General features: G+C 41.6%; 1 protein-coding gene across 1 annotated transcript in view; it reads right to left on the reverse strand.

Annotated features, from left to right (window-relative positions):
• The window catches only part of CELSR3 (cadherin EGF LAG seven-pass G-type receptor 3), a 114,755-nt gene that overhangs the window by 52,494 nt on the left and 47,546 nt on the right, over positions 1-14,715 (reverse strand). Inside the window, exons 3-6 of the mRNA XM_058167159.1 lie at positions 8,224-8,446; positions 7,524-7,639; positions 5,091-5,179; positions 2,673-2,830 (exon numbers count right to left, since the gene is read on the reverse strand). Coding sequence (XP_058023142.1) covers positions 2,673-2,830; positions 5,091-5,179; positions 7,524-7,639; positions 8,224-8,446 — 586 coding nt within the window. The remainder of the gene's footprint in view (positions 1-2,672; positions 2,831-5,090; positions 5,180-7,523; positions 7,640-8,223; positions 8,447-14,715) is intronic.

A 14,715-nucleotide genomic window follows, 5' to 3' on the forward strand; every position in this document is an offset into this window, starting at 1 on the left:
GACAGGGGGGCAGAGATCGACCACGAGGCGCCTCACTTGTGGGGTGCCGCAGGGGTCGATTCTCTCGCCTCTCCTGTTCAACATCTATATAAAGCTGTTGGGTGAGGTCATCAGTGGTTTCGGGGTGAGTTACCACCTGTACGCTGATGATACGCAGCTGTACTTTTCCACCCCGGACCACCCCAACGAAGCTGTCGAAGTGCTGTCCCGGTGTCTGGAAGCCATACGGGTCTGGATGGGGAGAAACAGACTCAAGCTCAATCCCTCCAAGACGGAGTGGCTGTGGATGCCGGCATCCCGGTACAGCCAGCTGCAGCAGCAGCTGGCTGTCGGGGGCGAGTTATTGGCCCCAATGGAAAGGGTGCACAACTTGGGCGTCCTCCTGAATGGACGGCTGTCGTTTGAGGATCATCTGGCAGCCGTCTCCAGGAGGGCTTTTTACCAAGTACGCTTGGTCCGCCAGTTGCGCCCCTTCCTTGACCGGGATGCCTTATGCACGGTCACTCACGCTCTTGTCACTTCCCGTTTGGATTATTGCAATGCTCTCTACATGGGGCTGCCCTTGAAGTGCACCCGGAGGCTGCAGCTAGTCCAGAATGCAGCTGCGCGGGTAATAGTGGGAGCAACTCGTTGCTCCCATGTAACACCAATCCTGCGCGGCTTGCACTGGCTTCCTGTGGTCTTTCGGGTGCGCTTTAAGATTTTGGTCACCACCTTCAAAGCGCTCCATGGCTTAGGGCCCGGGTACTTACGGGACCACCTGCTGTTACCTCATGCCTCCCGCTGACCCGGACGCTCTCACAGAGAGGGTCTTCTCAGGGTGCCGTCTGCCAAACAATGTCGGCTGGCGGCCCCCAGGGGCAGGGCCTTCTCTGTGGGAGCTCCTACGCTCTAGAACGAACTTCCTCCTGGACTACATCAAGTGCCTGATCTTCGGACCTTTCGCCGTGAGCTGAAAACACCCTTATTTATTCAAGCGGGACTGGCATAATATTTTTAATATTTTTAAATTTTTAACTGGGGTTTTATTATTTTAGGGTTCATAATTTTACATTTTAAATTTTTTAAATGTTGGCCATTTTTTCTAATATGCTCGGTTTTAAATTGTTGTTTTAATTGTATATTTTTGTGTTTTTTATCTTTTGGCTGTACACCGCCCTGAGTCCTTCGGGAGAAGGGCGGTATAAAAATTTAATAAATAAATAAATAAATAAATTTTGTTTTGTTTTTTTTTGCTAATGCTTATTGAAAGACAGAATCCACATAGCCAAAAAACTAAGGTATATGAAGAGGCTATTGCCCATCTTTACTGAGTATACACAACCAGCTAGCTGCTTCTGAGTGCGTATAAGCCAGAGATCGAGATGTATTCTTCTCCTGCCACTAACAATTGTTGACAATTGGGTGGCCTAAAAATTTGATAAATAAGTTCCATTTGGGGCATGCTAATTCTGACACGGTGATAATGCTGAAATCCTCAGGATAGATAACCCTTGACAAACCTCTCCATTTATCTGATTCCCCTTGTCAAATCATCCACATTAGTGGCTATCATAATGTCTTCGGACAACAAATTCTACAAGTTAATTAAGCAGTGTGTGAAGAACTGAGGTTTTCTGTCAAAAAAACTTCACTGGATATCCCCTAGCCTTGGCCTTTTGAGAGAGGAAGATCCACTAATATTTAGTCAATACTGGCAAATTGGTAATGTTGGGTTAAAGTATTAGAGTATTTTGTTGTAAAATAACTTTTTCTCAACCACCTTAAGTGCTCAAGCCCAAGCAAGTCTATTGCCCCACCAAGTAGGAAGTTTCAAGATTATGTGCCTGACAGAATAGCATATTTTCCCCACCCTCCACCCCGGGCAGGTATGGAAAAGCAATTCAAGACAAGGTCACCAAAATTCAACTACAGTTGCTTTGCAAGCTCCCTTAGTTAGGCAACGGCTGAATAACTGCCTGCAAAGGTGAAAACATGGCTCACCCTGCAGAGGTTACATATCATGGAGCTTCCTCTTTCCCTTTTCCAGGGCTCACTTGAGCATGAACTAGAGCAATGATGGCTACCTTTTTTTCTTGTTGTATGCTGAAAATGCACGCATGCGCATGCTGGCACCTATAATGCAATGTGGAGGGGGGGCGTGCATGCGTGCACGATCCCCCACCTCCCCCCACCCCCGCACATGCATGCATGTCCCCCCACCTCCCCCTACCCCCATGCATGTACGTGCAACCCGCCTAGTAGGCCTCCCTGCAGCCTCCTGGGCCCAAAAACAGGCCACAGAGGGGTGACGCCGCACCCGCTGCGCTCCCCCTGCCCCCTGTGCATGTGTATCCCCCCACACCCCATGCATGCATGCATTACCCCCTAAATATGCACATGCATCTCCTGCACATGAATGTGCATCTCCTGCATGTGCCCCCCCATGCATCCTGAAAATCAGCTGGCCAGCAGGAGGCATGTGCACACGCGTGGTGGAGCTGAGCTGGGCCATGGCTCGCGTGCCCGTAGAAAGAGCTCCGTGTGCCAGCTGTGGGACGCGTGCCATAGGTTTGCCATCACGGAACTAAAGTGAAGCTGTGAAAAAAATACGTAAAGGAAAACAGGACAGCACAGGACAGGGAAATGGACTCAGCACCTTTTTACTTTAGCTGAAAAGACGAAAGACTCACTTTTTGGAACTGGACTGTACTCCCTCTGCTGCACAGGAATAGTTCCCAATCTCATTGCCAAACTGTAGTGCCAGAGAGCTATCACATTTATCCACTGTTAGAATGGCCACTTTGTCTGTGGAAGGTCCTTGCACTGAACCCAGGGAGTTTATTTTGGGCTGCAATGATAAAGCAAGGCTGAATGGGCATTGCCTTAATGCCAATGGTACATTTCATCTGGTTTAAGGAACACTCCACTATCCTAATTCAGAATTCATCTAGATTATATCTTTCTACTTAATTTTTTTTAAAAAAATAACCCTACACTTAGAGAACTAGCATACGTACACACACACACACACACACACACCCTGGTGTTTCTTGATACTCCATAGGAAGAGATATCGCCATATTTGTTTAATCATTCAATAGATAGTCAGTGTGGTTTCAAGTTTCCCCCCACAAGTAGAAAGTTTTATACATGGTTGCCATTCTCATGGGAATGAAAAGTCTTTATTCTGTGTTTCTTGCTTTAATACACAAAAAAGAAAAAAAACACAAAAAGAAAAAGAAAACAGAAACAATAAAAACATTCAGGAACTTATTCAGCTTATTTTAAAATAAATCATAAATAAAGTAAATCATTAAATTTTGATCACATAAAAATATTAATTAGTATTTCCATTTCATTGGTAAAGAATCCACTTATAAAATTTAAAAAAAACAGCTCGTGTATCTGTGAATTTGGATTGTACTATTTTTCTAACACTGAATGTACCTTCTTCGTTGTTTCCCAGCCCCTGCTTGAAAATCTATGTTTTTTTTCAGATAGCTATATAAATGTAAGTATATAATTGAAAAATGGACTTACATGTTTAAACTCTGTTGATCTTTGCAATGCCATACTAACAGTCTTAAAAACATTGTACCTAAATAGGGCAACATGAGGACAAGCCCAAGGTGAGATAATTTAATAGTGTGAGATCACTACAATGTACTTTCTCACACTCCTAGCCTTGGGGTCCAATTGTCCAGTGACAGCAAAACTCAGAGCACTGAAAGCAAACCTATGACACACAAGTCAAAGGTGGTACACCACAATGTTTTGGATGACACGTCAGTGTTCACCAACACCCAACTGTTATTGAAAGCATGTCGCATTCTCACATGGTTTTCACGGGCTACAGAAGCCATCCAAGAATGGAGTATACTCTCAGTTGGCTTCTGAACCCAGTGGAAATTATGTGAGAGACTGTGCTCTATTGCTTAACATAGTGTAAGCCGCCCTGAGTCTTTGGAGAAGGGCAGGATATAAATGTAAACAAAAAAAAGGGGCTTCCAGACCCTCCAAAAATCACACAAGAGGAGGTTGTACTTTCATAAGTTTTCAGAGGCTGCAGACGCCAAAAAGGACCATTCTCCAAAGCTGCTTCAAGAAGGAAGGCCTTGTATGATCTGGAGCAGCCTTACTTTCAGAACTTGCCTGAAAGTAAGTGGCATATGACAGATCCTGAGGAATGCTGGGCTACAAGGGAAATTGTGCCATTCCCCAAGGTTCACATGCCTTGGGGAATGACACAAGGCGGACTTTTGGGGTGTCAGCAAATGAGCTGGGGCTGAAGTTGAGGGGCTAGGGCTGCTGGGCCTCTACTTCATGCCCTGCCTTGGAGTTGTTGCCAAGTTCCATTGTTTGGGATAGCCGAGAGGAAACAAAGACAATTCTGTTGGGGATTGTGTTTGTGTGTGTGTGTGCGTGTATGTGTATGTGAGAGACAAGCTAGGAGAATCAAGTTGGGCATTTTCGGATTTTTAGAAATACTGAGCACAAAAGGTTCACCACCATTGACCTGGAAGAAATGCAAAAAGTGCCAGCGGGGAAGAATTTGATGGAGTGCTATTGTTTTCTTTGTAGCATTGTGTTATTTGTAATTTGTATGTTTACCAATTATTTACTCTATTTACTTAGCTCATTTACATTTCACTGCCTCCTGTGGAAATCATAGTACCAAAAGGACATACAAGCATTTTTTTCCAGGCTAGCATTGGCCCAAACCAATTTGACTTATTTTTATCAATGTTTTTACACCGAATACCTCAGACTATGCCAGCCCTTATTGACCTGGCTTAGGTTCACCCATCTGCTAAGTCATAACCAGGTTTACATCATTTTGCTTTTGTGTGTTGTGTGAACCTGGCCATTTTCATTTGTACCCAAATGAAAATATACTCAAATGAGATCTTCTCATTATGTGTCAATGGTTTGTCTTACAAAACATAGTTTAGTATAATGTTGAAGGCTAGTCACTTTCTATGTGACCAAAGAATTTGGGAGGTGTCCTGGGGGAAAAAGAAGACTGAGCACATGGAAGACAACTTGTGCTCCAAACGCAAGCAGGGTGAAGAAGAAAACTACCACAACACAACAATGTTTGTGCCTACCTTGTTGTAATAATGAAGTTGCACCGTATGCCATTGACCGTCACTAACCCCTCCTGGTACAGATGGAGAAACAACAGTGCTTGATTCCCCTGCAAGGCAGAGGGATATTAGACCCACAGCAAGTAGATTGGGATGACATTTGTGTCTATGGAGATTCTCAGTCATCCAATTCATGGTTGTCCCAAAGGTGCTTTTTCAAGAAGCAACTGGAAGTTCTTGTTTTGTTTCACTTCTGATCTAAGAAGCTTCTTCAGTTCTTCTTCAGAAAAACCAGGAAGTCCAATCGCCTTTAGAAAAAAAACCTTTGGGACATGACATTTGTGTGTTCTTCCTTCTCTACTCATGGGGGAAAAGCCCAGATCAGAATTGCAGCCCATAAGCTGTTAAAAAAGTAACACTCTTTCCTATGTAGGGCAATCCTGACCCTGAAGATGATCCCAAGAAAAAAGAAAAGAAAAGAAAAAAGAATGCCCTAAATTCTAGTATAAATTCCATTAATTTGACTTTTTGATTAATCCAAGAGAGCTACATTAATGTTTGGCAGGAACACCATTCGTCAAAGTCTGGTTATATAAATGTTCATATGTCAATACTAGTGTGATGACAATACTACCAAATACTAGCGTAAGCCAACCTTATAGGAATGCTCTGTACACACACACAAATACACAAGGAAAAAAAAGAGGTTGCTTGGATACACAATACTCCTTTAATGTTTTCGGCATTAAAAAATCCAGAATGTTGTGAAAGAAAGCATATTGATTTTACACTTGGTATCAATATTTATGAGCATTACTCCATCTGGATTCATTAGGGAAAGTAACAAAATTGCCTTCCTTATCAGTGTTGGCTATATGATCCCTGTCTACCAAATTGTCCCCTTTACAGTGCAAAACAGAGGAAGAGCACCTGGTGTCCCACTTTTCAGCTCTATTCGGCTACTTTTGTATACATAAAAATGGCTTATGTATGGAATAACCAAGGGCTACCCTCTTTCAGATTGTTTATGCTAGTTACCTACAGCACTGTTCCAAAGCTCTGCACCTTTTGAATGAGATTTTAGAGATAGAGAGATAATGTAAATTCTCGCCTGTTGTTCCTTCCTGCCCCCCCTCTTTTGCAGTTAACTGTTTTTGATGTTTGGTAAATCAACACCAAGGTATATTTTTTTCGCTAGCTGAACTTTCATAAGGAAAACTGTAGATCTCCACTTCTTAATCTGTTCTTTTTCTTACTTGAAAAGGTGAAAACACAGCAGATCTGATTTTTATTTTCTGCAACTAAGCAAGGAAGAATGCTGCAATAATGAGACTGCAGTCTGCCTTACTGACATTTTTAACTCCCTGGAAATGAAAGCCAATTTCTGTAATAGTGACTATATAAATATAAATATAGTGACTATATTTAGGTGATTTTCTGTTTTGGACTTCATCTTTAAAATTGAATAGCCCATCATATTTTTCTGCATAATCAGATAGGATCTTGTGAATAAAGGATGTGGTTTGGAGTATTATGACAGTAAAGGTTTCAAAACGCAGCTTAAAACAGAACATGGCTTCCAGCATTAACATTTGTTCTGACAGCACTTGAATCTTTGTAACCTGTAGACTTGATTTGAGCAGGTGACATACAAGCAGGTGAATTCAGAGCTGCATGTATACTAGCTTGCCACCTTCCATGTTCCCCCCTTATTGTGTCATTCAGACATACATCTTTATGTTGAGAGACATATAGTTTTAAATTTTTCTGGTTATCATCCCAGAATCAGTGAGATGACCCAACTAAAGTACAAACTGGCATTTTTGTACAGATCATCCATGCAAATTTAATAGGTGCAAACACATAATCTGGTATATTAGCCTACAGACTAATTCTCTGCAACCCTTGCAATTGATTAAAGCAAACATTCATACAAAGATTAGCAACACCTGCCAACTACAAATTTGCATAGAAAGGTTTTCTGAAAGTTGAATTATGGACCACATTAGAAGTTGCAGGCTGAACTGCTTTTTTTTGAAATGAAATACCTGAAGGTTCACCAACCTCCGAAGCTTCAAAATTAGAACACCGACTGCCCATTGTCCACAGCAAATGACTAGTTCAAAAAAACAGGAATGTTGAAAGAGTGTCTAGTGCAAAATACAGTATTTTGTTTCTTTGTGTTTGCCTGGTGTCTAAATTTTCCCATGGTTGGAAATGTGACTACCACTTTGTAATAAAGGACTATTCTATTTGGCAAGGGACTGTCAAGGGTCCCAAGTGTCTTCATGTGCTGCATTAGAAGATGTTTTCATATAATTCATCAGTAGTTACTTCTATAAGATTCTCAACATAAAAAGTCTATTTTATAGTGGGTACCATTCTTTCATTATTACAATGGCAGCTTCTTGAGGACATGAGTGAGGAAAGCATGGACCTATCTGCCACACCCACCTGTAGAGTACTTCAGCTGGACCTGCCCATCGACAATCTCTACAGCCAGAAAGTCATGCTTCTCGTTCAGACGTCCATTGTAAATTAAGAGACCACCACGCTCTACAGTGGCAAATCTAGTGATGAAATATAAAGAGTTAGAATTTTCACACCTAAGCAAACTAGATAATTTTTTTTTTGACAAAGTTAGGACCATAGGTGAATGATAAATCTTCTGAATTTTTTATACAATTTTTCCTGGTACCGTACTCAAGTCAGCTGGTGTAATTGCCTGTTGATATTATGACTGCAGAAAGAATTATATTACTAACAAATCATCAATGAAGAGTAGATCTGTCATCTCATCCCCCCACCCCCGAACTGACGAGATAGAACCCAACTAATCACTGTACCACATTTTAAAGAAACCTGCACTTGTTGAATTTCTGCTTGGTTTATATTTGAGCATTTGTTCAAGGAAAGTGAAAGTTGCCAACAATTATAACCATTCTCCTAATAATTTTATTTTTAAAAAATCTCACACATACGGAGATACTTCGAATGAACTAATATCTTAGGAATTTCTCCCTCCCCAATATGAAAGAGAAATCTAAATTGAAAACCAGAGCAAATATATAATGGAGTTCAGCAAGATAAAATCCAACACCATCAATTGCAGAAAAAGGCATTTCTTACATAGCTGCTTCTTAGCAGAACTTACGAAAGAGAAAGGCTCAGGTGGAACCTCTGGCGCAAACCTCGAAACATGACAAAAGATTTGGGAGGAAAAGAGCGTACAGATACTTCACAGAAGGGTTTTTCAAAGCCCCCGGGTGGACATTGACATTGGAAGCCTCCATCTGCAGAGTTGGTGCAAGTGCCTCCATTCCTACACACTCCAGGAACACAACGTCCTGCCCGGCTATCCACTTCACAATTATCACCTGTTGGGAGAGAAGAGGAGAAGAAATGAAATGATCAGAGGGCCTCTGAGACAGACTAAGGCAAAAGTTTTTGTTGTGGTCCATCAGCAGCCTATAGCGATAAAGCTGAGGTGAGGCCAGTGCCATCAGGAAGTGAGGTGCGGACTCCAGAGCCTCCAGAGACTGATAGTAGTGAGGCAGAGGAACAGAAGGAGCCTGTTCTTGATGCACACATGAGAAGTGCTGCCAAAAGGCAAGAGCAGCTCAAGTAGAGAGGACAACTCGGGAGTAGGGCCAAGAGATGATTGGCCCCTCCCATAAGGCTTAAAACAGACCAGCACAGGTGTTTCAGCTTGCCGGAAAACAACATTGTAGCTGTTGTGACCCAGGTTCCTGGACTCAGACTCCTGGAGGAGGATGATTCAGAAAGTGAGGAGGAGGAGCTGGCAAGGCCTGCTTCCCCTGGGCCCTCTCCCTCCCTGGCACCCACCCAGGAGGAGGAGGAGGGGCTGGCAAGGCCTGATTCCCCCGGGCCTTCTTCTGATTTGGCAACGCCCCAAGAACAATTTGGCTTGATGCGACACTGCGCAGATGTGACCAGCGTGTGCAGCAGAGGAGGCTTTGGGACAGGGTCAGAGAATGATGAGTCACGGAGCGACACCCACAGGGTATATAAAGCAGGAGGCGGAGCTTCCTGGCTTTTTGTGTTGGACAAAGCAATGAATTTGCACGGGCAAACTGTTTCATGGTTAGAAGAATCCGTAAGTGACTCGTGCTTTATCTATAATTTTCTGGTTATCTCCAGGAATTTTGGCAGGCGCGTGGGGAGACAAGTCCAGAACATCTCTGTGCCAGAAGGAATCCAGCCAAGTGTAAATAAACTTGTAGAAGGCCTTTGACTGACTTTTTGTTGGGAGTGGTGGGAGGGGGAAACAGAACAGTAGCTGTGTCCTCTGCTTTGTGAATGTTTTTGTGACTTCTGGACATTTATCAGGAAGGGCCTTTGGCAGTTTGCCTAATTGGACTAAGGTTTGTGATAACTGAAGAATTTGTGTTTGGGAGGCATTTGTTTTACTTTGAGGTGAACGATGCTGGGAATGAATAATTCCCAGATGTTCGAATAAAGTTTATTTTATCATGGACTGAGTTTGTTGCTACCTACTTGGGTCTGGGTCACAACAGTTTTACAGTAAAAGAAAGAACTCTGGTTCCTGTCATATATACTACATTATATTCTGCTGTGTTGCATTACGTTACATTATGTTACGTTACGTTAAAACCATGCTATGCCATATTTGTATTTCTGGTGGGATCTCAATGTTCTCTCCACCATTTGGTTAAATGGCTACATTTCATCTCTATAAAACTACTGTACCTACTAAGATGGTTGTCTGAAAAGGCTATTAGATCTATAAGGATTCCAGATGGCCTAGGAACGTTTGTGATTAATCCTACAAAGGTTTCTATCAGTACCCTAGCTGTTACATGGAATAGGGTGTTTGTTGAAGTAATTGACACTATCGCTCCCCAGGGTCCCCTCCAGTCTGCTTTAGAGGACTTGAGGAAATTTAAGTGATAAGACAAGAGTGTAAGTGAACGACAATGTGGTTCAAATTTGATAAGACAGTGTGAAGCCAATTTGAAATAATAAACTTTGATGAGAGCTGCAGCAACTCCCCCACCTCCACTATTTCTCTGTGCTTATTGCCCCCGTTTGCAGCCTGTTGGATCATTTCAAATTGGGAGAGAACTGATTCACATTACTAACCACTTCTTTCCAGAATTTGATCCCCAAATTCTAATAAGTTAGTTTAGAGTAGAATAGAATTCTTTATTGGCCAAGTGTGATTAGACGCACAAGGAATTTGTCTTGGTGCATACGCTCTCAGTATACATAAAGGAAAAGCTATATTTGTCAAGAATCATAGGATACAACACTTAACGATAGTCATAGGGAACACATAAGCAATCAAATCATATGAGGAAACAGTGAATATAAATTGTAAGAATACCAGCAACAAGGTTACAGTCATACAGTCATAAGTGGGAGGAGATGGGTGATAGGAACGATGAGATTAATAGTAGTGCAGACATATGACAGTGCTGAGGGAATTATTTGTTTAGTAGAGTGATGGCATTCGGGAAAAAACTGTTCTTGTGTCTAGTTGTTCTGGTGTGCAGTGCTCTACAGCATCGTCTTGAGGGTAGGAGTTGAAACAGTTTATGTCCATGATGCGAGGGTTTGTGATTTATGTTTGTGTAAGTGTGTTTGTTGGCATGAAATATGTTCTGGTCAGACCATCCTGGTTGCTGCTAGTGAAGAAAAGTGAATTATGGGACTGTCTGGTAACATTTTTTACTTAGTTGGATCAATTTGAGTGTTTGACACATGGCCAAGTTGTTTGGAGGGTATGTTCTAAAATCATTGCACTAGACAGAAATTGTTAGAAAATCCCTTTGTGAACATAAAAAAGACCACTCTGAGCAAAAGCTGGATGTCTCTTTATCTAAAGAAAAAATCAGATTAGACTTCCAAAAAAGCCTGTGCCACAACACCTTACAGCATCAAATTGAGTTTGGCTTGTGATGAAAGCTTATTAAGATCAGGCACGGTTAGGATTGGATAGAGAACCACTGGGATGTCCCAGAATGGCAGTCTAGACTGTACAGAAAAAAATATATAGAAAAGGTCAATGGCAAATCATGTCCATATTATTGTCCATGTGGCAACATGGATGTTACATGCAAGTACAGATGGGATTACCAGCAGGGATACTTGACTCAAGAGAGTTTGTACTTTGAAAAAGCCTGCACTGGGTCTTTAAAAAAAAGTAATTAAAAGTCAATATTCAGACATCCACAATTGAATAAAACGATTGAAAAAGTGATGGTAATCCTGGAGGAAATACTGCAATTCAAGTGCGATTTCTCCTGATTGAATGGCCAAGTTTCAGAGTTGGCTGCAGCACCGGAAAATAGAATCATGATTTCTAAACTATTTCTCTTTCAGTCTTCCTTGAATTAGTGGTTTTTGATACTGTGGCATGTTTCTGGATCCTCTCAGAGATCAGGAAATGAAGATACTGCTTTGCTTTGGTACCATTTATCTCTCTGTGGTAGATTCCAAATGGTGTGACTTAAAACAGGTCTCCCTCAAAAGAGATGCTATTTTATAGGATCCTTTGGATTACATTCTACCTCCAGTGGTTTTCAACAGTCACATGAAATGGCCGGGGAAGCTTGGCGATGTGATATTGAAAGGTGTAGCATGATACTAAAATCTACCTATGATGATTTTGTCATCATCGCTACCATTCTCCATAAATGCAATTGTGAAAAAGTGATAGAGAGAAGAACTATGAGATAGTTTTAAATTGTTGAAGGTAGAAGGTATCCATTTAGAAGGTATCCATTTCAAAGACAATATGCAATACGACAATCATGCTTGTGACTGTATAGATGGTATGATTTGTTTCTGGCATTGGCCATTAACAGCGATACACCCATTAAAAGTTAAACTATAACTGCAACCTACAGATTTACTCTAAAATATATAGCTTCTGGGCAACTGTACCATATGAAGTAGGGCTGTATGTGGTGGAGCTAGAACTCCCTAGTCATGGTGGCTAAAGGCAACTCCAATATATCTGCAGGATGTCAAATTGGGGAATATTGTTCTTGAATCATTTAGCCCTGCCTATATTGTCATTTGCCTGAATAGCCATGTGATGGCACTATTTACCATTAAGTATATGTGGCATTTGCAACCAAACTATCAGCATTCACATGCATCATCCTTCTGACAAGCCAAACTCCTCACAATCTTCACCAGTCAAGGTACGTCAGGTAGCCTTGTCATATTTCTTTTCAATAAGAATGAAGAGTGATAGAAAGGAGTTTTCTCTTTGCAAGTGATAAATTAATTACAGTATGCCGACAATGGCTCATTTTTTTGGCCAATGGACAAAGTCAAGAAGGTGGCTTCATTTTGGCAGTCTAAAGTTTGATCTAGAAGGAGAAGAAAGAGAAGGAGGAGAAAGAGTAGAAAGAGAATGAGGAGGAAGAGGGGGAGAAGCACAAGAGGCTGAGGCTCTTTTACACAACTGAGCTTTCATTCTTTCAGATGATGTACTGGAAAGCTTCATTCAGCATAGTAGAGATGAGGTCAGACAACTGTTTCAATTGCTAAAACTGAGTTTAGTCTTCTTTAAATAAACTTATATTTAACTGAATCATACTCATGATTAAAAATAATCTACACAAGATAGCAAAAACCTCAGAACCTTATATACCACTTTACAGTGCTTTACAGCCCTCTCTAAGCGGTTTATAGAGTCAGCATATTTCCCCCCAACAATCTGGATCCTCATTTTACCCACCTCGGAAGGATGGAGGGCTGATTCAACCTTGAGCCTGGTGAGATTTGAACTGCCAAATTGCAGGCAGCCGATAGTCAGAGGAAGTAGCCTGCAGTACTGCACTCTAACCACTGCACCACCCCAGCTCTTAAGGAAGTATTAGAATATGGAAGTAACTACTCAAGATGACTTGAGATTTTATGTGGCTTTAAAGAGTGTTCCAGAGCATAGAGGCCACTATAAAAAGGCCCTTGTATTTCCAATTGAGAAAATATTCTGCAAAAATTCTCCTTGAGATGTTCAGACAGGACAGATAGAATCAACTCTGGCAAGGCGGTGCCTAGGAGTAATTATGTTGATATCAATTTCCAAAGAAAAGCAGCAAGGGTAATGGGACCAGTTAATGTCCTGCTGATTAGCTTTTCAGAAGCACTTAGCTGAGAAACTGTGATGGACTAGACGGGCATTTAATCAAATCATGTAGACTACTTTTATCATGCCCTTACATCAGATCATTTCTAAGCAACCTGCCCGACACTAGCACCAAATAAAGCAACCCAAATACATAGGCTCCCGGGACTGTTGGGACATAAAACACAGCTCTTTCTATTTTTATTTTTTTTTGTAAAAAGTTTTATTTTCATTTTCCAACAACCTATTCAATATACAGTCTCTTATTCAACATTAGTCATTAACTTTCATTTGTTACTTATTCGGACCTGCCCAGCTACCACTTCCTTCCTTAACAAACCTTTCCTCCTCCTTTCTCTACTTTCTTCTACTTTCTTCATCCTTCCTCTCCTTCACTTTTCTACATCCTCTCCTCCTTCCCTACTCTTCTCTTCCACCCTTTCTAACCCTCTCTTTTTCCCCTTTCTTCTTCCTCTCCTTTCCCCCTTTTCTACCTCTCTCTTTCCTACCTACTTTCTTCCTTCACTCTCCTCTCCTTTCCATTCCTTCTGAAATGGCAGCTGAGCAGCCCGCTTTCATTTCAAATTATTTCTATTTCTTAATTACATATCTTCAACCATTCCTTTCCATTGATCCTTCATCTCCCCCCCTCTCCCCCCCCCCGAGACTTCCCAGAACAAAGTACAGGGTATAAAATTAACAATCATAAATTAAAATACAACATAAGTCAAATCCATAGTGACTCCTCTCTCTAAGACCTTTACTCCCCTTCCAGAAACAAAAAAGTACATTCTTCTTCCAGTCCATTATATATCAGTCCATTCCACTCCTAAAATCTTCAGAACCTTCCAATTAAACAGCTCTTTCTAATACCTTTAAGAAAGGTGGAACATTGGGTGTAATAGCTTTCATTCCTGTTTTGTGCTTTGTAGCTTGCCTTAGTCAGCATGATCCCACTGAGGATAATAGAAAAGAGCAGGTGATATGATCCAGAAAGGAACAGAAGTTTATATGCCATGATTGCATTGTCTCCTACAGCTCAGTGCATTAAAGATGTAGTAACATTTCCAAGTTTGTATCCAGGCAACTGTAAGAGTTTCCCTGCTGCCCAACGGTAGCCCATCCTGAAGTGCTAGATCTTATTGCTGGGTTGCTGGTGGGTTCTCCCAGGCTTACGGTGCTGCAGGAGTTCAGTTGTTATGATCTTGGGATGGTGTTCAGAGGAGCTCAGGACAGTCCTGCATTTGTCCCAGGTTATCTCAGCTATGTCTACTAGAGATGGCCACTTGTTAGATCTAATGTTTACTTTAGAGCAGATGGCATATGATCTAGATACGGGTGGGGGAGCCATTGTCACTAATTCCTAACTGTGTTCAGATCATTTTCTAATTACGATGCACATTACTGAAAATTCTGATCTCAGCAAGGATCATTTGGCCCTATTCGAACAGTCAGCCCCAGCTGCTTGATAGATCCAGATGGCTTTTTGAAAATGCTTGGAGATTTTCTCAGCAGCCTGGT

Source organism: Ahaetulla prasina, chromosome 2 (assembly GCF_028640845.1).
Source record: "Ahaetulla prasina isolate Xishuangbanna chromosome 2, ASM2864084v1, whole genome shotgun sequence".
NCBI classification, from domain to species: domain Eukaryota; kingdom Metazoa; phylum Chordata; class Lepidosauria; order Squamata; family Colubridae; genus Ahaetulla; species Ahaetulla prasina.